Here is a 26,859-nt window from a genome sequence, read left to right as displayed (position 1 = left end):
TTCATTGCATTAATTTATCTTATAGTTACTTCTGTATCGTATAGTTGACATTTGCTTCTAACTTTGTTGATGTTTCATAGTTTTACGTATTATATAATATTTCTTTTGTTTTTATTTGTTTCCTGCAAGTTGTTCGGAAAAAACTAAACACTCTATATATTTGAACAATTTGAGGCTTCCCTGTTCATGGCGATTTTAAAACATTCCTATTGTATATTTAAATAATTTAAATAATCCAAAATAAACTGCAGTTAATTATTAACCATGTCTTTACTTTTGCGGAGTTGCATTTTAAACCAAAGGAAACTGTTCATGAAAGAAATTATTACATTTAAACGGACGTCTATGTATTATACATGTGGAAACGTCAAGGTTAGAAATTCTTTTTAAGAAGTATTTTATTTTTATGAAGTTATCAATGAATATATGTATATTATAAGCTTTATTCTAATTATTCTTTCACTCTATGTATATTTATAACCTTTTTGTATATTATTTCATGATTTATATAATACATTTCAAAATACAAATTTTATTTTGTAAAGTAGCACAGAAATATATATTTGTGTTACAGAAATTTAGACCATGTTTGCATGTAAGGCATATTTCTGATAAACACAGTGAAAGAAACACTAGTGAAAGAGAAATGATATACAATGGATCAATAACAAATAAAGTCCGTAATATTAAAATGATATCCTTGTTATCATCACTTGTATCAGTAATTTCTCAACCAATTATTTACATGAAGATTTTAGAAGAAGATAATGTAGTAGGTGCAGGAGCATTATTTGCACTAGTAAATATACTTACTATAAGTAGTCCTCTTTTAATACATTTTTTAACAAGAAGATATGTAATTGAAATGTATCATTATCCTAACGAAGAGAAGTATACCGCCAAATTATATTCATTTTTTTGCAAAGAAAGAGAGGTATTTATATCTCTTTAAACTTATTTATTACTTAATTAAGCTATTTTGTATAAAATGATGATTTGTATATTACAGATAACATTTACTCCAGATGATGTTAATGAACCTAAAACACAAGTTACAGCGGCATTTACAACCTGTGTTGTAGGTGGTAAACCTTTGCTTTTTGATGAAAACAATTTTATAGATCCCAAACATTATAAAATTATTATGAATTATAACAAACCAATAGATTTTGAAGTAGAGCAATTACATATTACTGCGATCAATCAACCACAAGATAAAAGAATAACAATGGGAAACAAAAATGAAGAACAGAAATAATTTGACAAGTATAGTTTCATTTATTACGCGGCTTTTTAGTCTAAATTTTTATACATTATTTAAAAGCACTATATAAGTTGCTAGGTACAAAATATATACGTTATTACAAGAGACTGTATATTAAAAGATACAGTACCAAATTACTAACGTATGAGATTGTACAGTTATTGAATTTGTAAAATATTGCAAATCATCCGATGATATAATTTTCATGTGTTCATCCTTTTAATTATATAATGCGTTAATAAAACATATTAAGTATTAAACATAAACAAAAATAATTTATATAATGTGGTACATAAATTTTGAAAAGTTAGTTAAAAATATAAATATAATGTAATACATAATCTAATTAGAGTCAAATGTTTTTTAAATATAGCCTCCTTGTGTAACAATAGTTTTAAGAGCAGTACAATGTAATTTGGTAACCGTGCAAGAACGGCAAATACATTATTAAAGAGATCACAGATTATAATTATGTATATCCTTCGAGATTATTTCAAAGGAATGAGTGAAACGTCTCGAGTCAATTGTAATCACTATACACTAAGCTGGGAGTAAATCGAAGTCGTCTGAAACATGTACCATCGGAACATGAATATCTTCTATTTGTGGTGTTGCTTTGAATTCACATAATCCAACTTCCTTTAATTTCCATTCCCAATCCATTCTTTGTACAGCATGTAATGATTCAGCTTCATTATGATGCCTGAGTAACATTGCTTCCTAAAATAGTAAATTTTTCTTTAATTTTATCCTAACTTAGATAAATCAAAATTTAATGGAACATTTATCAATGTATTACATCTTATTAAACTGATACTCATGGAAAAAAGGTTATCAGTCGGTTTTTACGTAACATGAATTAATTTAACCTGAATAATTAAAGACAATATATATATATTTATAGTTGTCTAATCTATATAATTCAGGTATAAATATTATAATAACCGCTATAATTTTTACCTTAATCTTTTCCCATTTATCATCTACATCTTGTAACCAACTTAAGAATAATCTACCATTGTATCTACTCCTTGCGTTTCTATCTTTCTCTTCTTGTTCTGGAGTAATAACATTATAAACTTCCTCATCTTTTAATATCGTACAAACAGAGAAGGGAAGGGATTGATTGGCTAGAGCTCTAGCAGCTCTGCCATGTACTCTAAGGATTTCTTGTTCTACCGACAAAACTAGCTTTTCTTTTTCAACAACATGCTGCATTCTAAGACGATATCTCTCTTTTTCTTGTTCAATATACAAGTCCTTCATAGCGCCTTGCAATCCAACCGGAGGATTAACGTTGGGCTCTTTATTTGCATTCCCAGCTAACACGTATGTACAACGATTCATTAAATAATCTTTAAAACCCTGAGGTGGTTTTGGTTGAACTGGAAAAAGGCCTTTTCTCCTTCGTTCGATCTAAAAGAGAGAAAATGTACTTACGATATATTTTTTATAAAAAGAATTGTTGAAATATATTAAAAACGGCAAATATACGAACCTGTTTTCTAATGTTTAAAAACAATTGATAACAATTAGTAATTGGTTGATCATGTGGATGAACTTCTGGACCCGTATTTGTTGCTTCAGATGCTTCATTAGAGGCAGCGGTAGCAGCTTGTTGTGCTTCTTTATTAGGTTTCATTTTTCTTTTTCTAGGATGAAGTTCAACCGGTGGTGCCGGGGTGCCTACATTTGACGTCGTCGATGAGGTACTAGTAGAAGTATTTTCAGAATTTTCGGTACCGCTATCTTTTTGACATTTTCCACTAATTTCGTTGTTTTTCTCGGATTTTTCTGTCATAATGTTTGTTTTTGAAGTCGTGCCACAATTTGAGACTTCCGTTGAGGTATTTTTATTCGATTCAGAACCAGGAGTTTCAGGTGTTGGTGAATGATGCCTCTGTTGTGGTGATGAATTATTGGAACGATCCGTCGAAGTAGGGACTGGTAATGGAGACGAGTTCGAATAACTTCCATTTCCTGAAGAAGAGGAGGTTTCTTTTAAGGTTGCTGATCCATTACTCCCATTACCGGATCTATGTGAACTTCTCAACACTCTTTGGTGATGCGTTGATCTTTCTTCTCCGTGTAAGGCACCACTGAAATCTTTCTTATCCTCATTTTTTGTATTATTTCCGCTTTCTGTAGGACTCGTTGTTCCACTAGTGGATTGACTCTGTTCTTTATCCGTTGAATCATTACTGTTAGAACTTGCAACTACATAGGGCAACTGATGACTCCTATTAGATGTGCTCTTTCCGTTTCTATTGCCCTGCTCTTGCTCGGACGTAGTACTTTGTGGGATAACTATCTTCAAAGGTGGTACTTTAGGAGCTGAATTGGAATCTGATCCTTTCGACCGATCGTCCTCACCATCGGATTCTGGAGGTGCTGGTGTTGTTGTTTTAGAGCTAATCGTTGAACCAGACGGATTCGAAGGCTTTGGACTACTTGCCATTGAAGAAGTACTTGGACTTTTCCTGTCCGTACTAATCGAAGTTGCGTTTTGATTGTTCTTGCTCGATGTTGCGCCAGATCCTTGTTTTCCCGACTTTGTACACTACAAAGAAAGGAAAAATATTAGTTTAATATTAATTTATTACTAATTACAGCATCATTAAACAATTATCTTAAAAAAAAGAAACGAATGTGCAGCATACATATATTCCTCTTAGCATCATAAATTTTATTTTACACATTTTATCGTACAGTGATCAATTTACGAATGATTTCAGTTTGTTCTCATTTATTTCTTCCACCGATTATATAAATAGTTTAATTATATATTTTATACCTAATAACAATAAACAAACCTTTTCTCCAGTATTGGCGGAATTTCTACCAGTGCTTTGTCTTCCAGTGGTGGTGCCTTTTAAATTTTCTTTCGCAGGTTCTGAATCTTTTCGTTTCTTCCGACGAATCTCTTCGTCCTGTTCCTCCGCATTGTCGCTTTCAAACGCGCGCTTAGACGAAGGCGACGCTGAAACCGCAGGAGCATCATCGGTAGTAATCGATGCGGTCGCTGTTTCACCAGAAGATGTTGTCGCACTACCAGCAGTAGACACGTTGTTACCACTACTCTGACTCCCTTGATTGTTAGCAGACTTGTTACCATCTTTATCTTTCTCGGGATTAGGATTCGGCGACGAGCTTGCACCCCTAACTGGTGTTGGCTCTTTCGAACTTTTGAATTCATACACGTCGCCACTGTCACCGGTAGATGATGTGTTTCCAGAGGTACTGGAGCCCGAGACGGCATTCACGGTCCCTGACGAGACGTTTGACGACGTCTTCGACGAAGTTTCCATTTGACCTTGATTCTGCAAATGCATGTTTAAAAAATGATACAATTTCTTAACGCAGTGCGCAAATCATACACATTCTTTATCGTTACTACAAATAACGTACAATTTGTAAAATACAAATATTTTTTTGCTTGTTAGCATTTTACACGTTATCGTATATTCCATTATTTCCAATGTAAGTATAATATTTATCGTCATACTTCTTAACAATGACCTCGGTACTGTTCGCTAATCGATGCGCATCTTTTAAACGTCATTCTTACAAACCCGTATTTAAACGAGTGGCAAAGTTAATTTGCGTTAAGTGTCAGCGAAAACTTAGAACATTAAGTAAAAAACATTACTAATATATTTATTGAGTACATCGGTTAGTGTTTTTCTTTTTATATACAATTCCTATTAACAAGTCTTAACTATGTACTATGTATTTTATACATCATCGAAGTTCCTGTCATTGCTTGGGTCAGTTAAATTGAATTAACGATCGTTTCTTAATGTCCCAGGTTCTCGTAAACATTAAAATTTAACGTTATTCGTAACGATCGTTCCAAACCACAGATTTTCATCGAAGAGACCTATCAAGTACTGAAGTACACACACGCGCGCGCGCGCACACACACACACAGAGGGTGTCCCAGTATTAATGATACAACCGACGAGAGGGTGATTCTATATGAAAAAATATATCGGAAATATAAGATAAATTTTTTTCATTTGACGTTTTATTTTCGCGGAAAATCGACATTGAAAATAGCATATGTGAATCTGGCTAGTTACCGATTAGCTAGAAGTAAACAATCGGCAGAAGATCGTTCTACATGTAAAAATGTGTAAAAAATTTGGGATACAATTTCTCGATTTAAAGTCTCATTTTCAACAAAATAAAGCTCAAACATATTCAATTAAGAATTGGCCCAGTACGCACGTCTAATAAATTTTCAAATTTATGTGTCTCTGAAATAAAGAGTCTTATAAACAAATTTTATTCTACATTTTCGACTCGTTTTTACACATACAATAACTCTTATCGATTATTTACTTCTGTCTAATCCGATTCAATCAGCCAAGTTCAACTATACTCGATAAATCTACAAACTCGTTTTAAACGAAGCGTCATATCTTATTCTATATTTTCTATTTGTATTCCCGCGTATATAGAATCAATCACCTTCTTGCCGATTACCATCAATACCGGGACACCCCGGTACATATTCACGTATGTACATATGTATGTATATATGTATACCTGTGCGTTTATGCCGCCTTGACGGGAGTTAGTAGCACCCCCTCCTTTCTTTTCATCCCTCGCTCCTCGCACCTGGTTGAGCCGAAGCGTCACCCTCGGCGAGCTTCCAGACTGCCCGGTTCCCGATCTATCGACTGTGGATAAAAGAAAATGCCGGTTAATTGCAAGAACAACGACGAAATAGCAGGGGAATGAGTTTCCACGAAACCAGTATTCCTCTGGCATCGAGGGAGAGGGAGAGATGGAGGATGGTTGAAGTTGAAGGAACCGAGAAAAGAGAGAAAAAGAAATTGATAGAAAGAAGAGGACGAAATAGAAGGTAAGTGAAAAGGAGAGGAGGAAACCATTCGAAAGAAAGAAGGACAAAGATGCTAGGAGATCCAGAGAGGAATGAGCCGCTGCTTGCTATCATTGAGGGTACGGCCGTTAATCACAGGGACCCCCGGGAGAACGAGTTCCTCGAGGAGAGTGAGGGGCATCCCGATCCGCGATCGATTCATTAGTGGCCTTTTACCGAACGATCGCGTTACAGGAAGGCATGTCATATTAAACCTTTTATTCGCTTGGTTGCGGTACGCGATCAGTACAATAAGCGAAATTTACCGACCGACGGAATCGAGATTAATCTTTCGAGTATTTTATTTTCGAAATTTTTGTCGTGTTGTAGTAATCAATTATTTATATATTCATTATTTATTTTAGTTAATTGTTTAATTGTACATCGCCTTGTATATTTTATATATTTTGCCCTGGAAGTCGAAATAATTTAAAACACTGTAACATTTAATTTTTGCGAAATATTACATCGTATTTGCGCATCTTTTTTTTGATAATGTTACTCAGGTCGTTTGTGTTGTTGAACATTTTGCAGTTCACGAAATTTACCTTATCTTTATCTCATTTATCATCCTATAAAAATAGTAACGTAGCTGATAAAATTGATCAATGGCTGTCATCGTGTTAATTATTTTGTTCCTATAAATTAGTTGTTCAGAAATCTCACTCTTGTATGTACATGAACGTGTATTACGCATATCAATATTTACAAAAGCATTTTACAGAGCAAGAACAATTTATCACCGAGTAGGATAATTTTCGGACTTTTATACGATTTGATGGTGAAGGTTAGATCGTTAGATGTCGGTAAAGTTTAGCGATCGGACTATCTCAGTTAGAGAGTCAAAGGCCAGAATACCTCGATTAAGTGGCAAACGCAAATGGAATACTAAAATTATAGTGTACGTGACAAGCGTACGTTCATTAGGTGTACGAAAGGATCCATCGCGAGATACAATTACGTTCGCCAACATAATCGTATTTTAACGGGCGGAATTGGCCCGAGAGATTCGCGAGCCGAGCGGGAAAACGGATTCCGTGGCGTAGCAATAATACGAGGCTTGTCCCGGTGATTTCATGGAACGCTTGTTTCGAGAGATTCTAGGATACCGTGCAATGTTGAAAGCGATGCTGACGCAAGCACTGCTCTCGATCAATATATAATTAAATCTACGAGTTAACGCGAACGTCACTCTATAATTGCAGAATTCAGGATCAATACCTATGCCGAATTGTATAAAAACGTTGCACGTTTAATATCGATTCCACTCTAAGATAATCTCTAAATAGCATCGTACTTTTATTAAGATCTCTTTCGTTTGGTCATTGATCGTAGTTCCCCTCCCATCTGCACCATGTTCCTTCCTCTCTCTCTCTCTCTCTCTCTCTCTCTCTCTCTCTCTTTCTTTCTTGCTCTTTCGGAAGAGGGAATTGTGCCAATGAAACTTGGCGCTTGCGAATAGTGTATCCCAAAATACACCAACTTCGCTAGTCAATGAATTCGTAGTTGTTCGCCGCCTCTTACAACGCTGACGATACACGGAAATGATTTCACCGTATACAGATGCCTCGATGCTTTTTAATTACTTTAGAAAATTCCGTTCGACTTGATCGCATCGGCCGAAAAGAGTATTCTGATTCGTTTTTAAACCGTTTAGTAGATCGAAAGACGAAGGTCTTGCGATCACTTACGGTGAGATAAAAAATGTGAATTTAAAATGGAAATTATTTTGTTTATTATTACGCGTTGGAAGAATTCTATACATAAGTATACAAATAAAGATTATTTTGCTTATTGTTACGTATAGAGAGAATTCTATACGTTACTTTCATAACGCATGCCCAGTAAAGATGCCTTGAAAATTGAAAATTGTAACAATCTTTAGCCTGAGTAATTAAAGAAAAAAGCTTTAAAGTATTATGTTTCACATGAATTATCGCGTGATGTTCCGCCACTGGAATCTATAAACAATACCCTCGAATCACAGTAGGCACATAGTGACGCTTCAAATTAGTCGATGCTCCTTTTAATCGATCGAAATTGAAACAAATATGTTTATCGCTAGTGTCGCGACTACGCACGTAGCACAATTTTAGGTTGTTGCATAAATATAGCGGTATTGCAAATTAAACCATTAGTCGGCGACATTGATTGATAATAACCGCACCCAGAACCCTACCCATCCTATAGAAGACCTTCAATTTCAGACTGCAAAAATCATTTGCGTATTGATATATAAAATTTCCTTATACTAAGTTCTCCTTTCGTTAGGATAGGCGTTTTGAAGAATATGTTCGGGATTTGAAGTGGTCGTCCGTTTATTACTCGGACAACAAATCTACCTTTTTTTGAGAAAGTCCGAATTACCTACTTCCCAAAGCTGTAAACCTTACGATACGGACCTCATTAAGAGGCTAAAAAACACCCTAAGTGCCCGATGGGTCAGGTCAAAGGTAAACAGATGGCAATAGCAGAGGATATGCGCCCACGAGAGTACACAATTAAATCATGGAAAACCCGGGAACGAAAAATCAGTATATAAGGACGAGACGAAGTATCTGGTGGCAGTATCCACATCTTACAACAGTCTTCACGAGAACGTTAAACTCTTCGTGTATACTAAAAAGTGCAAATAAATAACCAAACCATACTACTACTTAATATATTTAATTTATCTACACCTTGAGCGTTAATGTCGTTTAAGGTTCGCGATATCAACCGATCGGTTACAATCTGACTGATTGTCTGTTAGTTGAGAATTCGCAACATATTGGTCCTTCGAGTCGGATTAATGAGGTCCGCGTCGTAAGGTTTACAACTTGGGAAGTAGGCAATTCGAACTTTCCCAAAACAGATAGATGTGTTGTCCGAGTCATAAACGGACAGCCATTCCAAATCCCGAACAGAATATTATAAAAAATTGTTTAAAGATTATAAAGACTCATAAATCTGAATTTTTGACGATAGATACACATATTTATAAATAAATAGGATAAGTAAACTAATTATAACAATTAAACTAAATGAATAACTTTTATATGAAACTAATAACACTTAATGCGCACTTTAATGAACTTATTATTTGACCTAATAAAATCTATGCATCGTATGAAAAATAGCAAATTGTGCAATTTCAGAATCTGTTTTCCAGGTTGCGTGCTATATGTATACAATCTTTCTAGATACATTACAAAAGGAGAAGTAATTCTGAATTAATGCAATACGATTCTAAATGAAATCTCAGGCTTTTTATCTCCACCGTATGTTGCGAATTACTGTTTTCACTCTCGAAACATGTAAACTTTAACACCTGACCGATTTTATGACCTCCCTATATCTCTCTCAAAGGCATTACATATTTATGGAACTTTCTTACTGAGAAACGACGATAAGCAAATATCACAGTGTATCCGACGTACGTGCTTCTCGGAATGTAACGTATATTATTTCATAGCGTGTATGTACATATGTACACATATACGCTCCGCCCTCCCACTTCCTGCGCGATAGAAGAAATCTGTCTTCAAGGGAGTGAATCATTAATACGTTAAAAAAGCTATCGAGCGAGACGATTTATCAATCACGTCGTACTAATCGAGATGATTATATTTCACGATTCGCCAAATACATGTATTATGTAAATATCACGCGCTCAGAATAACATGTAAATTTCCATAAAACGTAATCGCGCGCAAGAGAAGTTAACTATAATATTAATGTTCGACAGATCAAATATTGAAAATCGATGAGATAGCTGAAAAGATAAGATTTATAAAATACACGCGGAATTGTTTTATATATCGTTGAAGGAATATACTAGAAGTCGTTTATTCTGTTCGCTTTCGTTCCTGACCTTGCAAAACACAAATCGAGAGTTAGTTTTTATCCGACGAATGAAGATATCATACCCTTTTTGACCGATAACGAAACGCGTTTTATCGGATATTGTTTGCAGGAGAAGTTCATTAACTTGTAGCAACAAAGATAATTGTACAATTGATGACATAAATTAACGCATGCCAATTATCTTTTGACATACCACACAAATCATTGCATTAAAATTAAGTGGCAGTCAATATACATATATAATACTTCAATTAATTCAATTAAACGTAAACGTCTTGCATAAGTATATAACATTGTTTCTATTTTTCTGCTTTAAAAAAACAAATATATATATGTAAAAATGTATGTAAATATTATCGTTCTTGAAAACATTATTATACCGCGATTAAAACAAGATTTGCAGATGAACAATTCGTAATGGCCGATCGACTAGTGAAGTACTGATCTAAATCCAATTATCGATCAGCTCAATGACAAAAAGTTACAACGAGAATCAAGGTCAACCGAGATACTGCTCTGTAAAATGTCGTTGTTTCCTCCTACGGACTATCTGTCAGTTCCTATTGCGAAAGATTAGCATATCGTTAAGCTGAAGTTTAAAAGATTTCAGCTACATTGAAAGCGAGCATAGCGAACATGCTATATCGTGTTTCCAACATGTTCCGCGAAATGAACGAGACAAACTACGCAACCGGTTTTGTTCCTCGCTATGCACGTACGTTTAATTGTCGCGGTTAAATATTTCCTAGTCTTCGATTTGACTTTGTTAACGACTAATAAACTGCGAAGACTGCGATATTGATACGATTTTTGCGTTAACAACGGTTTCGACGTAGAAGCTTGCAATATTAATCACAAGTATAAATCATCTAGATCAGAAATTTTCAACCAGTATGCCGCGGAAATAATTAAAACCATGTGATAAGTCAATTACATCTATTATTATGCATTTAGTCACTTACACCGTCAAATAAAGAAGTGATAACAACCAGTACAACAAAATCTATTCGGTGTAAATGCCCTTACTTGTACCAAACATAATTTTGAAAAAGATTGAAAATCACTGATTTAGACACCTGTATCTTATCCAGAATTGTTCAAAATAATAATTCAACTCCTGACTTTAGATGAAAGAGATAAAGAGACAAAAAGGAATGCGATATTGACACGATTTTTACGTTAGCCACGGTTTCAACATAGCTGACCACAATACTGAATTATTAATTGTGAATATAAATCATTTAGACCTCTGTACCTTAAAATGTATACTTGTACCAAAATCATTCAACACAAAAATTCGGTTTCCGATTACAGAATTAAAAGACAAACGAGACGTAAATAACCCAAGGTAGCTTGTTAGAAAATGGTGCGCTGTTGCAATAACTGCAACACAGACCCCTTTCGGAGGTACGATCACCCTAGTGGTGTCGATGGACGCAGCCCGCGAGCGCAAACGTGTCCAATGTACTTGCCAGTCAGCATACTCGCTCGCTCGCTCGCTCGCGCTCTCTCTCTCTCTCTCTCTCTCTCGCTCGCTCTCTCACCTTCTCCCTCTTTTTCTCCCCCTTCTCTCACCTCGTACAAGTCTGCCTTTGTCCCTCTCTCGTTCGACAGCAAAGAGAACAGCAGCGAAGAGATGTATTCCAAGGTTCAGCACTCCTGGTTCGCGACTGACGCTTCTTTCTAGGTTGATATCGAATGTCGTCGGTAAACGGGACGTCGACTCGATAGAACGACGCACGTTAAGAGAGTAGAAACACGCGCTAAGCCACGTGGTCGACGGTACTTGCTGGTAACGGTACTTTTGGATCAAACGATGGCAGCCAGAGTGTTTCGAACATGTACAAACGTAACCACGAGCGCATACCTGCTCCCGCGACGGACCACCAACTAACACGGCTCCTGACGATACAATGATTCTCGATTGATAATCGCGGGATAATATAATGGGCAAAAAAGGACAATGTGACGATCAAGCGTAGAATACAAAAAGTATACAGGCCGACGAGAAGTTCAGTAACCGTCGAAGCAGCGTGTGTACACTACTGCCACTCGTACGGCTCCCACACAACGCGCTAGAGCGAAGACACTGACGATGAGAGAGCTAAGAGAGAGAGGAACCGGCTCGCGACTGTGTCGCCGCGTCTCCGTCTCGACCAACTTCTACCAGGCGCGGCACTGCATCGCGCGCACGATACCGACGCGTCACTACTGGGGAATGTCACGTCTAATTAAGTGCTGTTTCTGCATCGCCCGCTATTATTACCGATCGGTAGTGATTGCACGCTCACGCGTGTCCATAAGCTATACGAGCGATACACATTGTACGCGCACGCGCGTATAGATAGGTTACGATCGTATTAAATATTTATCATGCACTTATGTGTGGTGAAAAGAATAATCTTGCTAATTGCCACGATCTTGTATGTGTTTCACAATGCACCGAGCACATATTGCGTCCGATGGGATAATTTTTCATGACACTCTGATGTTATGGTAACAGAGATAAATGGAAAATTTTTCTGTTTTGTAGTTTTATCTTCAGTTTTTGAATAATTTGTATAATAATACAGAATGCAAAATGATTTCTCTACTTTCTTTATTTTTCCGGCTATGAATTCAGTTTTGCAGTTGAAAATATTTATTAGGAATGTAAATAATATTCTTATATGAAAATTTTCTGAAGATTGTTTTATGAAAAAAGAAAACATATATAAACAAAATAAAGATTATTTTTGCATCATCTTTTTAAATGTATCTATTCTATAAGTAATTATCAACTTCAATATACATATAATATAAGATTGTTGTAACGTGTTGTTTTTTACTATGTTTTCTTTTTTTTTTTACGTTTTTATTATATTTATCAGAAAGAAACTTGTTAAGAGCCATGTCGGTAAAGTCGGTTTTTATTATATCGGTAAAACGATACAGCAAAATGCATTAGTAGTTATCAATAAATAAATATTAGTAAGTATGAACACATGAAATATTTTCTTAACTTTAACATATCTTTTTAATTAATCGTTTTATTTTCTAGTATAAAGAATAAAGATAAAGAATATAAATCATTTTATTAATTGTATTAATTACATTGTTAGATAATGAAAATGACTTTTGTGAATTTATATAAAATTAGAATTTTAAAGCATTCCAAATAATAATATTATTAACTAAAGCATTACGTTGTCAAACATACATTACTGTGGATGTGATTACATATGTATGCCTATATTTACTGTTTCTGTAACTAATTGAATTTAATATTATTTGCACATCTACTTTACATATTTAAAAAATATTCATTTTTTTCGATATATTCAATATAAAAGCACCTATGAGAGAACTTAGCATGCATGAAAAGATCGAATTCCATGTAAGAATTAAACTTCAATTTTAAAAAGTAGTAAAAAAATAATATCAGGGCCTTTTTGCATAATTAAACTGATATTATTAACAAAGTGTCATAAATTATAATTTGTAATTATTGTCTTGTGTAAAGAAACTTGGTAATATAAAGTAAAATTCTACAAGTGATTGTACTAATTACAAGCCAGCTAATTGTTGTCCGATAACTTATCATTTATCAATTCACAAATATTATTAGCAATCTATAGATATTTATACAATATTATTTTTATGAATACAACTAAGGGAATGTAGTTTAAACAGAGAATAATATTAAACTTTAATAAGTTTATATAATTTTATATATTCTGTGCATTTTGTATCTAGATTTTTCATAAATGCGTAAACATCTGTCTATCTAAGTACTTTAGTACACTATAATCTTAGTAAATTATTGTGCAAATAATATCAGTGCATAAGAAGATTGCATATAAACTCACCTTTATTTTGCGGTGGTGTCCTCCGCATCTCACAGGGGGCTCCACTGTCCTCAGCAACGTGCGGTGCAGCGGCTGGCGCACTTCCGGTCGTACGTTGCTGCTGTTGTTGAAATTGAGAATGGTGATCGTAAATCTGCTGTTGCTGTTGCTCTTGTTCTTGTTCCTTTGACGGCGCAGATGCGCTTGTTTCAGCCGGAGAGCATGGGCTATCAGGGGCAATTGCTGTATTTTCATCAGGTGAACTCACACCTGTAATATCTATAGTCACAAATAAAACAGAAATAAAAGCTTATGGGCGTGCTCTTCCAAAAATTGCTTCAAACATTTCAAATGTCTAGACGTCGATAAAATATAATACAGAATATAGGAATAATGTAACTGTGGTTCAAGGTAAACGTTTGGTAGAATGTACACAATAATTTCTAATATTTGGATTATTTGATCAACATTCTAAGGGAAGTAACATTTCTTTCTCCTTTTCCCTTCGTTCTATTAGAATAATATTTTCATTACATTTAAGGTCTACGTAGTTTGTCAACACGATATGAACAATTAGGACACTTGACAAATTAGCACAAATTTTCAGTCTCGATATATACACACACTCTCAACACTTCCCTAAAATATTTGATTAGTATCTTCACAATCTCGTGTGTACATGTCTAAACAAAATTCCGATTGCTCTACCACAGTACAGTTCTTATAACAACGCACAACACACCTGATTAAACGACAATTAATTGGCAAGAAACGACTCCTTTTTCGAGAGGAAAGGTTTCGAAAGATCCAACAAAAGTTTCGATGCTTCGAAATGTAACGGATGAGCTATCATCATTCTCAATGTCTTCTAAAGCTTGATATTATAGGCAATGCTAAATCTTCTGTTTCAACTCATTCCCACAAATACTTTTGACCGTACTGATATTTGATCACGTTCTTTTCTTTTTTTTTTTTTTTTTTTTTTTTTACAATAAACAGGTTCTTTCTCGATCTCCTTTTTTCTTGCGAGACCGATTGTCACGCCGATCTTGACGATTCAAAGGCGGTCAGGGCGACATCTGTCGGTCCGCCGGGGGAAAGTCCGTACGTGTACGTGCTCGACGTGCACGCGAACACGGCCCCTCGCGAACTAGAGGCCATGTTGCGTCGCTATGTCGACGATTGGCTCCGCCTTTCCCCGCGACCCCCCACCAACGGTGAGCCAAGAACGTTCTTTTTCGCCAATCGGACGCGGGCTGATCCCGCCAACGACACAGTCAGTCGTGCGCTCTACAAGACGGTGGTCACAGTCACCACTGCATAAAAGCATGTGGCTGTATTCGCTATGATATCTGTATACGAAGGCGGACACATCCTATAGCTATATCCTGTATCTGCACAAGTGTCGGTGGCAGCATTTCCTCACGTGCCGCTTCTGCGCTTCAGCGCTTAGCACACCAGTCATGAACGGAACCGTGCCGTAACCGTTCCGTGTCTGAACGGATAACATAAATTCACCTTGACATGCATTTATTTCAGGCAGAATCTTGCTAGTGGACGAACGTGTAATCTATCTATATTTTATAATGCACAACGAAAAATTAATAGAATTAGTCAGGTACTATAGTTTTTTATATAACCAGGAAGATAAAAGTTATAGTGATAATGATAAAAAGGATGCTGCCTGGAAAGAAATTGGAAAAATGCTAAATGAACCAGGTAGGTAACGTATAATCAGATTTTATTTTCCCTAGTGGAATGAATATTATCCACGTGTTCTTACATCTTAAGCTATGTATAAGGAGTGCGAGGCTGACTCGCGAGACTGCCTCGAGAAGAGTCAATGATTCGTTTAGATGCGTATGGAAGATTGAGACGACTTTATCGAAAGTGTAACTGCAGCTTACATGGAGCATGTAAGCTTAAATTACATGCAGCTTAAATGGCTAAAGGTGCCATAGCTGATAGTTGAAAATTGTGAGATGTAATATAGTTGTGTAGAATATAGGTCGCTGAGTAATAATTTTATCCGCATGTTCTGGACTTAATTGAATTTTTTCCTGGTATAGTTTGAATTTTTGCATTAAAATTCAGAAAATATTTTTCTGACACTCTTCTCGCTTGTGAATACCGATAATTATAATGCTACTTAGCGGGATTATCGAGTTACGGTTTCGAATATTACGAGGCGCTTCGGTACATTAAGTTTCTTATATATTTTTCTAATTTTGAATTACAAAATATTCCGCCATCGCTATTCTTTCCGTACGATCCGATATCAACTGCTATACATTTATAATTGGCATCTACTAAAGCTAATAAGATAATAGAAAATGTTTCTTTGTAATTAAAATGAACCGCCTGTTAGGTGATGCAACAATAATTACACGCTTTTCGCTTAAAGCATGAATACAATTAAGAAAATTCCGTTTTCCGAAATTCATCAGTTATTGTAAGCTACTTAACCTGACTGAGTATAGCGATATACTCTGGACAAAGGGTATTTAATTATTGCCTTGTAAACCTCAATTATATATGATAAATGAAACAGCAGTATGGCCTAATCGGTAATCGAAAATTATGAATCACTGGTTGCTAGAAATCTGGAAAACAGCATATATTTTAGCTCTAATTACTATGACACCTACGATAGTTCTTAATTTTCTTCAATTATTCTAGCTAAACATTGCAAAAAACAATGGAACAGTTTGCGAGATAGTTTTCGCAGATCACTAAGGAAAAGAAAAGATACAAAAAGCGGACAAGCCGCAAATAAAATTAGAAAATGGAGATACGAAGATGAAATGTCATTTTTAATTCCATATATGAAGGAAAGAGAAACTATTACCTCAATACAAGTACACGTCAGTGACGAATCTAATGATGAACTGGATGACGTCAATACGACAGAAGACAATAGCAATTTAATAGAAAGATCATCATCTTCTAAAGTTAGCGACATACCAATAGAAACATTCAGGAGAAAGATGAAAAGAGAACCAGCAACAGCAGTATTAATGGATTATGCTTCAAGTAATACTAATAGGACCGTAAATGAAGAACAACAAACTATGGACGACATAGATTTATTTTTTAAAAGTATAGCGTTAACTGTTAAAAAACTATCACCATACAATCAAATAATAGCTAAAGCTCGCGTTTCCTCTGTGATATCCGAATTACAAATACAAGAACTTTCCAATACAAATCGCCAACATTTTTCATCAGAATCACTAAATTCATCAGCCGTTTCAACACCCACACCGTCACCATGTACACTAGAGTCAATACAAACGATCAATCCACAGCAACCAACCAACACTTAAATAAATTCGATGCACATATATAGATAAATAATTTAATTTTTATATGCTTTTCATTAATAAAAAGATTTACCTCAAACATACTGCTTGCTTTTCTCTTGGACTTATACCTTCCTTGAAAGTTGTATTGTTTTTTTCGTGGAATTTTCTATTTTCCCTAAAAGAACATTTAAATCGTGCATAGACATTCTGATATGTAGGAAGGACTTTTCTTCATCATCCATTAACTGTTTAAATACTTTGCGAATTATTTATTTTAATAAGACAGAACATAAGTGTTACGAAGCCTTTAGACTGGGTTCACACAGAGGTATACACATGATAGATACTGAATACACATATTCGTTTTGTTTATTTTGGCAATGATAGGTACTTTTCGTATGAAGGTGACAGATAAAACATTGAAACACATGGCGACATACATACGGTACGCAGCTCGCGATACGCATACTTCTGTGTGAAACCGGCCTTAGTGACCAGTGTAATAAATCAAGATGGCCGTGTGCGTCTTCTAAAAACAGGAGAAGGGTCGCCATCGACAAAAACAAACCTTTTAAAATCGTTGGATGAAATCAGCGATATTTACGATCGTTACGTCTGTGAAGCGTTGGAGAGATGAACAAATGAGATATGGGAAAGGAAGCAGGAAATAGGAAACAAAGTAAGTACAGACTGGTTGAAAAAGTGAAAACGTGATTCGGTAGAATGCCAAACTGCCATGAGGGCTGATGAGGGGAAGACTGGCATGTTTGGTCGACGTGTGGCTTACTAGTGAATACGAGAGGGACGAGACATGCTCTTAGGGTATTTGCACACATGAAAAGCAACGTTTACTTTAAAGGCGATAGACTAGTATGATTGTCGTGACCGCTTTATTTTTTTTCTAGCATTTTTTTCTGATTAACTATCTCGAGTATCACTAACCACTTGCCTGTTTGCCAGATATGACAAAAATGGCAGGAAAGTCTAAGACAATAACATTTTTATAATATCGAGTTCCACCTCTTTTATCTCTTCCTTTCACGTTGTGGTTAGTATCAAGTAGATATGTATGTAGTCTGGTAAATAGCTCGGTAAACGTTAATTGAATGTTTTTGAGAAAAGTCAAATTTATCAATATTTTAAAGGATATACTATTTTTTAGGAGTATGTAAATGTTTTTCTAAATAGGTCGCCCATGTAGAGAGATATATTGCAATTAATTGTAAGTTAAATTATTGCATATTATATTCTTTACCAATTTTCGTTTATTATATTTATATTCTTGACTGCTACTCTGATTCTCTCTCTTTCTCCCTGTCCTCAATTATTTAAAAATATTAACACAAAACCGTGGGTACGGTTCTAATATAATAGCAATTATGTAATAATATAAAATGAAAGATTACTAACATTTTAACTAAACGTTCAGTTAAATATTACAAACACAAATTTTTCTAATAAATTATATTTTTTACACTTTTTACATATTGTAGTATATGTAGTACATATTTGTTACATAGAAAAAAAATTCATGAAAAGAATAGATAAAGGAAAAATAAATAAGTAAAGAGCTAAAAAGGAATTAAAGGAAAGAATGTAATCTTATTATTAAATTCTAGAAGAGTAATAACGAATAGAAGCGTCTCCAAGAATCTGTGTGCTCCATTTAGACAAAGGGAAAAAATGCGACGCTTTCAAGTAATTGATGTTCTTTCAGCGTATTCACAAAAAGATTCGAATCTGAACGTCCTGTGAACTGTCATGTTAACTTGACTAGTGTACGATCCTTGTCGAGGAGTTGCGACATTCGTTGGTTTTCTTCCCGATCGATATCTCCGCCGTTAGAATAAAGCTGGCCATTTACGAGCAAAGATGGAACTCGTCGTGTTTCAAGATTCTAGACTTTTATTCTCGTTCCTTTCACACCGCGTGTTTCATTGGTAAAATACATTTCCTGTTTATCAACGGTCCGACATTCAACGAACGATAAAATGCTTTATCCCCACCGCTCGTGAGAAACAGAAAACGCGAATAACTGAACAGTCGATGGCGTGCGAGGTAATAGAAGAAATCCTTGGACGATTAATATCGCGAGGAAAACGTTTTTCAAGGTCTCGCACTTGAAATTTTCAGCCGATGTGATCTTGCGATAAACACGAACGTGATAATTTCGATTATGCAAGGATCGTGCAATAGTTATACCGCGTTGTCTATGTTCGTTGATTAGAAATTTTTATATAGAATGACATTAAAGCAACAAACGTATAGTACTACTCGTTTACCTGACATTAAACGCGCTTGAGATACCTGGCAATGAGGTATTAAATTCTACAGATTGATTCATCAGAAACATCTGCTTCGAAATTAGGAATTACTGCAGGTTAAACTGAATCGGTCAAGGCATACCAGATACTTAAATTATTTTTCTAATAACTATTATGGATTAGGGTACAAAATTCTTTCTCTCTTTCAAGTATTCAGATCCTTTTTGGGGTACATACATACACATATATATGGTGGGACATTGTGTGACTTTAGGATTAAGAATTCTAAGCACTATTATGTCGAATTTAGAATGCAATGAAACATACATTTTTCTATCGTATATTAGGTAATTTGTAATAATAATTAAAATATAATATAATAATATATATGATATATAATATTACTTTGAAGAATGAGAGGATGAGTGAGAGTTGTTATAAATGTTGAGATGTTATAAATGTTGTAAATAAAATATATTCCTTGAATTTAATGTTGTATATAGTATATATATGCATGTATAATATATGTAATATTACATTATATAAATGTAAATGTAAATTCTGTTATTTCGATTAATTTCCAAGAAATGTAATCTTTTGCGGCCACTTTAAACGGTTCCATCCGTTCAGCGAGCACGTTAATTCCGAAAAAAGAAGAGAAGCGGACTACAGAACGAGGCTAATGTGTGAAAAACAGGGAAATAGTTCGGGTTTCATTTTGCAGTGTTCATTTTCAACAACTTGTTAAATACATTCCTTATAACGGGACAATATTTATTCATATCAAATGAATGTTCCCATTTCAAAATTGTTTGCAGCAGACGAGAATAATCAGACATCTGATATTTCGCTATTCGAAATGTAGCGTGACGAAAAGATTTCATGTATATACTATCTCGACATACATAATTCGCGGATGTCGTAGAAAAGGTGTCACGTAGGCACAGATGGCGTCATTTTGTTTTCGTGAGAGAACACATATGGTTACCACCAGTGAAAATAAGTTCGGAACAGACGCGACGCGACATCGCGATAAACAAGCCCGTCATTTCTTGAGTGGTATATCGGCTTTAAGACACGGGCGGCGCCCGATACCGCCTTCTCCTTCTCTGACCAGTCTGATGAAAACTGCATTCACTTTAATTACATTACTGACTGGAGATTCTACTTCAAAACTTTAGTCAATTTCACATGGCGACATAAATATGTCAAAAAAAGAAGAAAAAAAAAGAAAAGGAAAGAAAAGAAAACAACGGAAGAGAAGAAGAAGAAGAAGAAGAAGAAGAAGAAGAAAGAGTAACAAATTCCACGACATTTCGTACCTGATATGTAGATAAAAGCATACATATAATAGAGTATACGAAAAACTGAATGCTGCTATACAAAATCGAAAGATCCGGATAAAAATCAGTTCTCGTAGCTCTATATATATACGTACATGTATAAACATTTGTACATACATACATCTTCCTGGATATACACATGTTATGATATTTTTAATTAGTGTATTATTTTGACGTATCATTGACGTTTGTATGAATATCTTTTGCATTTAGTACAATACGTTGACCTTTTCAATAGGTTATTGTGTAAGCAAAAATGTCATTTGAACTTTTTAGCGTTAGATAGGATGTTTGTATATATGTATGAAGTTACAGAAAATTATATACGAGTTTGCGAGGAATGAAGGTAGAACATACCAACATAGGATGTTTCCGATGTATGCACGTGTATAAAGTTACAGAAAATTATATACGAGTTTGGTTCGAAATAAATGAATGACTATATTGAGTAGATATTGGTAGTGACTATATATAATCTTTGTATACGTGAGTCCAACGCCCATTGATATTAAAGATTACTTCCTCAAGAATGCCTGGCACGGCACAGCGGTACACCGAATCTTCAGCTTTAAAGCCGAGTTCGAAATTCTCTGTGGAAACATTGGATTTGTCGTCGGCATCGTCTCGCAGGTAAGCCAGGGCCGAACTTTCGTTAAAAATGACCACCATTGTGAAAACACTTAAGGAAAGTGAATTGTTTCACAAAATGGTACAACTTCAGAAAATAGATTATAATATTCATGAAGATATTGAATCTTCTTATGATTTTCATAATTTTTTGCATATATTGTTGAGATTCAAGGAGAAAATTTACAATAAGAGCCAAAAAAAAGAGATAAATGTAATACGATTTTATGATATTTCAAAAGAAAATTAATTCTATTTTATGATTTCGTTTATTATATCTGTTAAATGACTATTCTGCTACTAGGTAAACGAAGTCATTTATTATTTTCGTTTCAAGCATTAACAACTAGATGATTCCCTATATATAGCTATATAACTTTTCTCGTCTGAAAAAGAATGAATTTCTTGTACATTATCTTGTAATTAAAAATCGTCCCATTATAAACATTATTTTAAATGTTCAGTTAATATTTACCAATATTCACTTAAAAAATTTATATTAAATATTGTAAAGAGATATTGCATATTTTAATTAATTAAGAACAATCTGAGGAAGAACATCTTCCAGGGAGACATTCTTCAGTAGTTGTGCTACTAAAAATTGTTTTAAATAATTTTAACATTTAAAGGAAATATTCTTCAAGTCTTATCATCAACTTCAAAGTCATGCCATATATTGCGGTTCTTATGTCAAATAATCTTCCTAATATTAACAAAAGAAAAAGAGAGGGCAAAAAGAGAGAGAATGAGAGAGAACGTGGTACACTTGATATTAAAACAAAAAGCTATATGTAGCATTATTATTATAAAATTGAGAATTATATACGCAATATTTGTCCTACTTTAAACATTCAAATATTTTTAATATATAGGTTCTGGTACTAAAACTAATCAATTTTCAGGAACTATAGTCAAATCAACTATCAGGTAGCTTGTATCATTTTCTAACACAAAACTACAATATTCGTCATCAATACAAAAATACTAATAAAGTCAGTTATCGAATAATTTCTTCCAATACTATACATTCCGAAAATATGATTTAGCGTCTAATACAATTCCACCCTTAAATATCGTCTAAAATATAAACGCCGAAAATCCCAGACCTATAGCAATCGGAGATGAAAAATTATGTGGAACAGTGCGGCCCTGTCTCGAGTATTGATCTGTACGAGAGTTGTCTGCCGCCCCTCCCAAGTCCAACGCTGGATGTTTCATCCCTCCGCAACCCCTGAACAACAAGGATGTCGTGCACCTGTGACTACAGTGTTGGTGAATACCCTATTACATATATATACGTATCTTACGCCGAGGAGACATTGTCTTCGCACGGTAGGTATTAGGTATACGTAAGTACATGTGAGCTTACGACTTGACTCACCATTCGCTCTCCACTTCCACTATAACATTATGATATTCTACGGCCTACAGCATCATTCAAATTCGACCTTCGCGTTATGGAATAGTTTCAATTTTGTCGGAGATTGGAGCTCACTTATGCAACCACGCAAGATACGCTAAAAGGGAAAGTGACCAACGGAGTTATTCCTAATGCCGAATCCACACTTGCTAGGACTGTATACAAACAGGTTAGGCGTTTATTTACCAAATCGCTTAATTCCACAAAACAAAAAGTAAAGAAAATCGATAAAATTATAAAAGATAATAACATAATCACCAGTACTTTGACACTAAAATTTCAAAAATTGTTTATAGTGAGGTTAACCACTTTGGTCTGTGAACGACTCAATTCGCGAGCTGTTCGCAGACTGTTCGTTAAATGGAGGCAACGTTGTAATGATATTGAAGCTCGTGAGCAGGATATAAGCAGATCTTTCGCAAATAAGCCCTTTAATATATGTATTGCTTTCTAAACGGTATTCGCTGCTCGTTGATGAGTTCGTTGCTCGCAAAAGTTTCCACAGTGCCTGCGAACCGTTGTGTGAATCTAGCACCAGCTGCGTGCTGTTCGCCTTGCGTATTATTTGAAGGGGCATCGTATCAATGGTTGCTCGTATCAATGCAGTTTTTTTTAATATTTCTTTCCCCATTTTTTTTTTTTTTTAATTAATTTGTACACCTGGTCAACTAAAATATGATGCTGATTGGTGATTACTGTTTTGTGACGTGAACACATCTAGTATATAAAACATTTAATAACCAGAATATATTTTTATCTACTTGCCTTATTTCGGTATTGAAATGCATTACATTTAACTGCTATAAATAGCAAAAATTAATACGTTTTAAAGCCTTCACGATTTCTTAATTAAAGTTGGCGCTTCACCCTCGTGTTAAATTTTTATAATCGCATGAAACTATGTTTATGTGGTAAAACAAAATTTCATATTAATATATGATCAATCATGAATATTAAAATAAGTACAACGATAGGAAAATATTTCATATATGCATTATGATTCAAAACAATTAATTAAAAAAATGAAAAATGGAAAGAAGAAGCTGAAAAAACTTGTTAGTTATGCCTTGTAAGTAGCTTGTTCCATCTGTTTCTTCGACCTTAAAGGGTAATGGGACGAAACGGGACAGAGAAAGGGTAGCCGAGCAACGAAGGTGGATTGTATATGAATGAACCCGGACCCGCTGACTTCCTGCGTTTAAGAAGGTCGTGCACCGTCGCTTTCATTTATTGACGAGAATCTCTACTCTACTCTCTACTATACATAAGAACGAACGGAGGTGACCGACCCCGACAATGTTGTCTTTCGTTTAAAAGAAAACTTTCTGGCTTTTATCACGCTATAATTATGTACTGCGTATGGAAGAGATAAAGTGAGAGATATAGTTATAAAATCGGTAAAGTGTTAATGTTAAAGTTTATATGTTTAAGAGCTAAACCAACTATTTTAGACATATAAGGAGAAATAAGAAGCTTGGATTCTCATTTAGGACCATATGGCGTCAATTCAGAATCGTTCTTTCCTTTCTGATATACATAAAAAAGCTAATTAGGGGTTCTAGATACAGATTCTAAAAATATACAATTTACTATTTTTCGTATAATATATATATATATTAAAAAATATAGATATACCAATTAACAATTAATTTTTACTTACTGCGTCTCTTTTAAATAGTAAACATATACATCGTGTTACGGGATATATCAAAAAAAAAAAACTAATTGCTATTCATTGACGTTAGAAATAATAATACAAGCATCAAGAAATACAGTTATAAGTTATAACGATTACGATAGGGTTTATGTTTGAAATTGCTATGAACGAAAATGGGATGATATGGGATTATATATCTATAAATAAAATAGAATAAAATAAAATAAAAGTGGGGTGAAAAACAAAAGAACTGTAGTTTACTTACCATTTCCTTCCTTAGCATTGATATCATAACCATTCACGAGCATCTGCCGCACTCGAAAATCTTCTTTACGATTGATAGACGCCTGAACTGCCGATTCCCCATTTTTGCTCGTCCAGCGGCCCTTTGACCCTCGCTGTTGCAATGATGAAGACCTTGAAGTAGTATTTGATGCAGTTGTGTTCTCTGTTCGATTTCCGCCTGAAAACAAATAGAAGAGTTAGATCTTTAAGAGTTAAATCATGTAATGCGAAACAAACACACGAAACTCTTGTTTGTAAACTATATAATAACCCATAGAATAAAACATACATTGCAATTTAATTATTATAACATTACCTTGGGTAATTTCGTCTATTTACTTGAAAAAAATATTGAATATATTATTAAGTGTCCCTTCAATATATAAAGAAAAATAAATATTATTAATAAATAAATATTAAATACATATTATAAAATTCGGATATGTAAACTGGAAAATGCCAAATACGTACAAAGTAATGGAATTGATCAGCTACGTTATATATACACTTTCTTTCTGTTTTTTATTGAATACGAGTTTTAGCCTTTCGTAAGTCTATAGGCCGCAACAATTACTGTTAAATGTATAATCATTTAACAAATATACAAAAATAATGTCTTAGAATTAAAAGTTTAAATGAATTACATTGTTTCTAATACTTAATCTTAAATCTAATGTGCATTAATCTTAAATCTAGCGTTTAATCTTCGGTCATTTGAATTCACTCTTAGTTTCGGTTTTGCATATTACAATCGCGTAGCTACATTACCTATATGAATATACATATTAACGCCTCCTAGTGCACATTGTAGCTGCAACAAGTTACCGGCAATCGGTGTTGCTGTCAGGTCATTTCTCTTATGGCGGGAACTCGAGCGCACGTCAATTATTTACATTAACATAACCCTCTCTCTTTCCTTTGTTAAAATTGGAAGGCGCTATTTGCTGCAGCAGAACCGCGGGAACTCGACTAACATAAAATTACGTGGTTGGCAGGCCTGAATGGAAAGTACAGGCGGGCAAAACTCGTTCGCGCGAAGTAACTAGCCTCGATTTCGCATTGCAGTTTGTTTCGATAAAATGAGCAATACACAGCAGAAAACTATGTGCCTATCGGGAGGTACAAAACTGCGTAGTTCGCGCGAGTGTTACTTATCAGTGTACCAATAATGAAATAAACACGTAGACTCGCGATCAAACAAGTAATCCAGCTGTCAAGTACATTCTTCGACTAACCTATGTACAAAGTAACGTAAAGTTACGTTGTAGTGAATTTTATTGTCAACTACGTACATCTGTGTAAACATAAAAAGAAATAAAAAATAACTCGCATATAACGCATGAAAGATGTTCAACGTAAAAGGTGTACATGCATGGTGGATCACATGGAGCGTTATTGTTTGACCATCGACAATGTGTTATGTATTTCATCAGAGTATTAAATTGTGTATGTGCTTGTGTTCGATAAAGTGTTCCTTCTTCTCACCTGATGTTATTTCCTGGGAGGTCATTTGAAGAAGAAGCGCGAGCTGTTGTCGCTCGGACATCCGCGCTGGGTAACCGCGGAAACGACTGTTACCGCCTGCGGGCATTCCGTCCTCATAACTCATGTAACTTGAACACGAAAACGCACGTGGAGGATTTCGGTGAGCTCTCGACAGAAAGGATACCACTAAGGAACGGACAGGCGTCTTTGTTTTCTAAACTTGCGGTGGTTTGTCACGAGCAGAGATAACCTAAAATCGCACAGTCGGTTCACGCCATTTTGACCTACCGAGCGCGCACAGATACGTGAATCGACAGTCACGCGACACGTACGCAACCACACGCGCCAAAACTGTTTTCATTCGATGAACACTGTGAATTGTCGCTCGTGATTTATGCACTGTTGTTTCCCGGGCCGATGGTTTGATTTCACGACGCGGCATGTGTGTGCGTGCTTCTTTCGAAAACGAGATTCGCGACACACTACTCGGAACACAGTGCGCAATATGACGCAACGTTTGTGTTGTATTTACAGTTGGTATCTCTGTCGGTAGCGTGTATCGCGCCAATATTCAAATCAACATATTTAGTAAACTGCGGATCTTTAGCTAAATTTTTATTTTTGAGAATTTTATTAGAGAAGTAGAAT

At 35.0% G+C, this 26,859-nt stretch overlaps 3 protein-coding genes across 5 annotated transcripts; 2 read left to right on the top strand and 1 right to left on the bottom strand.

The window, feature by feature from the left end:
- Window positions 1-100: 100 nt before the first annotated feature.
- Window positions 101-1,733, top strand: LOC138189684 (transmembrane protein 70 homolog, mitochondrial). The gene is made up of 3 exons (XM_069131803.1): window positions 101-372; window positions 575-934; window positions 1,010-1,733. Exons 1-3 carry the CDS (start codon window positions 265-267, stop codon window positions 1,256-1,258), a joined length of 717 nt encoding a protein of 238 aa, XP_068987904.1. The 5' UTR covers window positions 101-264; the 3' UTR covers window positions 1,259-1,733.
- On the bottom strand, window positions 1,518-26,720 carry LOC138189670 (ankyrin repeat domain-containing protein 12). Of its 3 annotated transcripts, none has more exons than XM_069131777.1 (8): window positions 26,212-26,720; window positions 24,707-24,904; window positions 13,847-14,104; window positions 5,816-5,949; window positions 4,078-4,584; window positions 2,763-3,824; window positions 2,225-2,680; window positions 1,518-1,984 (listed from the first exon to the last, which is right to left on the bottom strand). In XM_069131777.1, exons 1-8 carry the CDS (start codon window positions 26,333-26,335, stop codon window positions 1,805-1,807), a joined length of 2,919 nt encoding a protein of 972 aa, XP_068987878.1. In that variant the 5' UTR covers window positions 26,336-26,720; the 3' UTR covers window positions 1,518-1,804. The 3 variants fall into 3 exon arrangements, with proteins under 3 accessions (XP_068987878.1, XP_068987881.1, XP_068987879.1); XM_069131780.1 differs by lacking the exon at window positions 26,212-26,720 and adding an exon at window positions 17,222-17,305 and having other exon boundaries at window positions 24,707-24,840; XM_069131778.1 differs by lacking the exons at window positions 24,707-24,904; window positions 26,212-26,720 and adding an exon at window positions 14,568-14,997.
- LOC138189683 (uncharacterized) lies at window positions 15,120-17,215 on the top strand. The gene is made up of 2 exons (XM_069131802.1): window positions 15,120-15,544; window positions 16,505-17,215. The coding sequence occupies exons 1-2, from the start codon at window positions 15,412-15,414 to the stop codon at window positions 17,149-17,151; spliced, it is 780 nt and encodes a 259-aa protein (XP_068987903.1). The 5' UTR covers window positions 15,120-15,411; the 3' UTR covers window positions 17,152-17,215.
- Window positions 26,721-26,859: the final 139 nt, after the last annotated feature.

This window comes from Bombus flavifrons, chromosome 2 (genome assembly GCF_040668555.2).
Source record: "Bombus flavifrons isolate JBK064 chromosome 2, iyBomFlav1_principal, whole genome shotgun sequence".
In the NCBI taxonomy this organism is placed as follows: domain Eukaryota; kingdom Metazoa; phylum Arthropoda; class Insecta; order Hymenoptera; family Apidae; genus Bombus; species Bombus flavifrons.
Note: the sequence above shows the minus strand (reverse complement) of the source record. Positions and strands in the feature narration are given on the sequence as shown.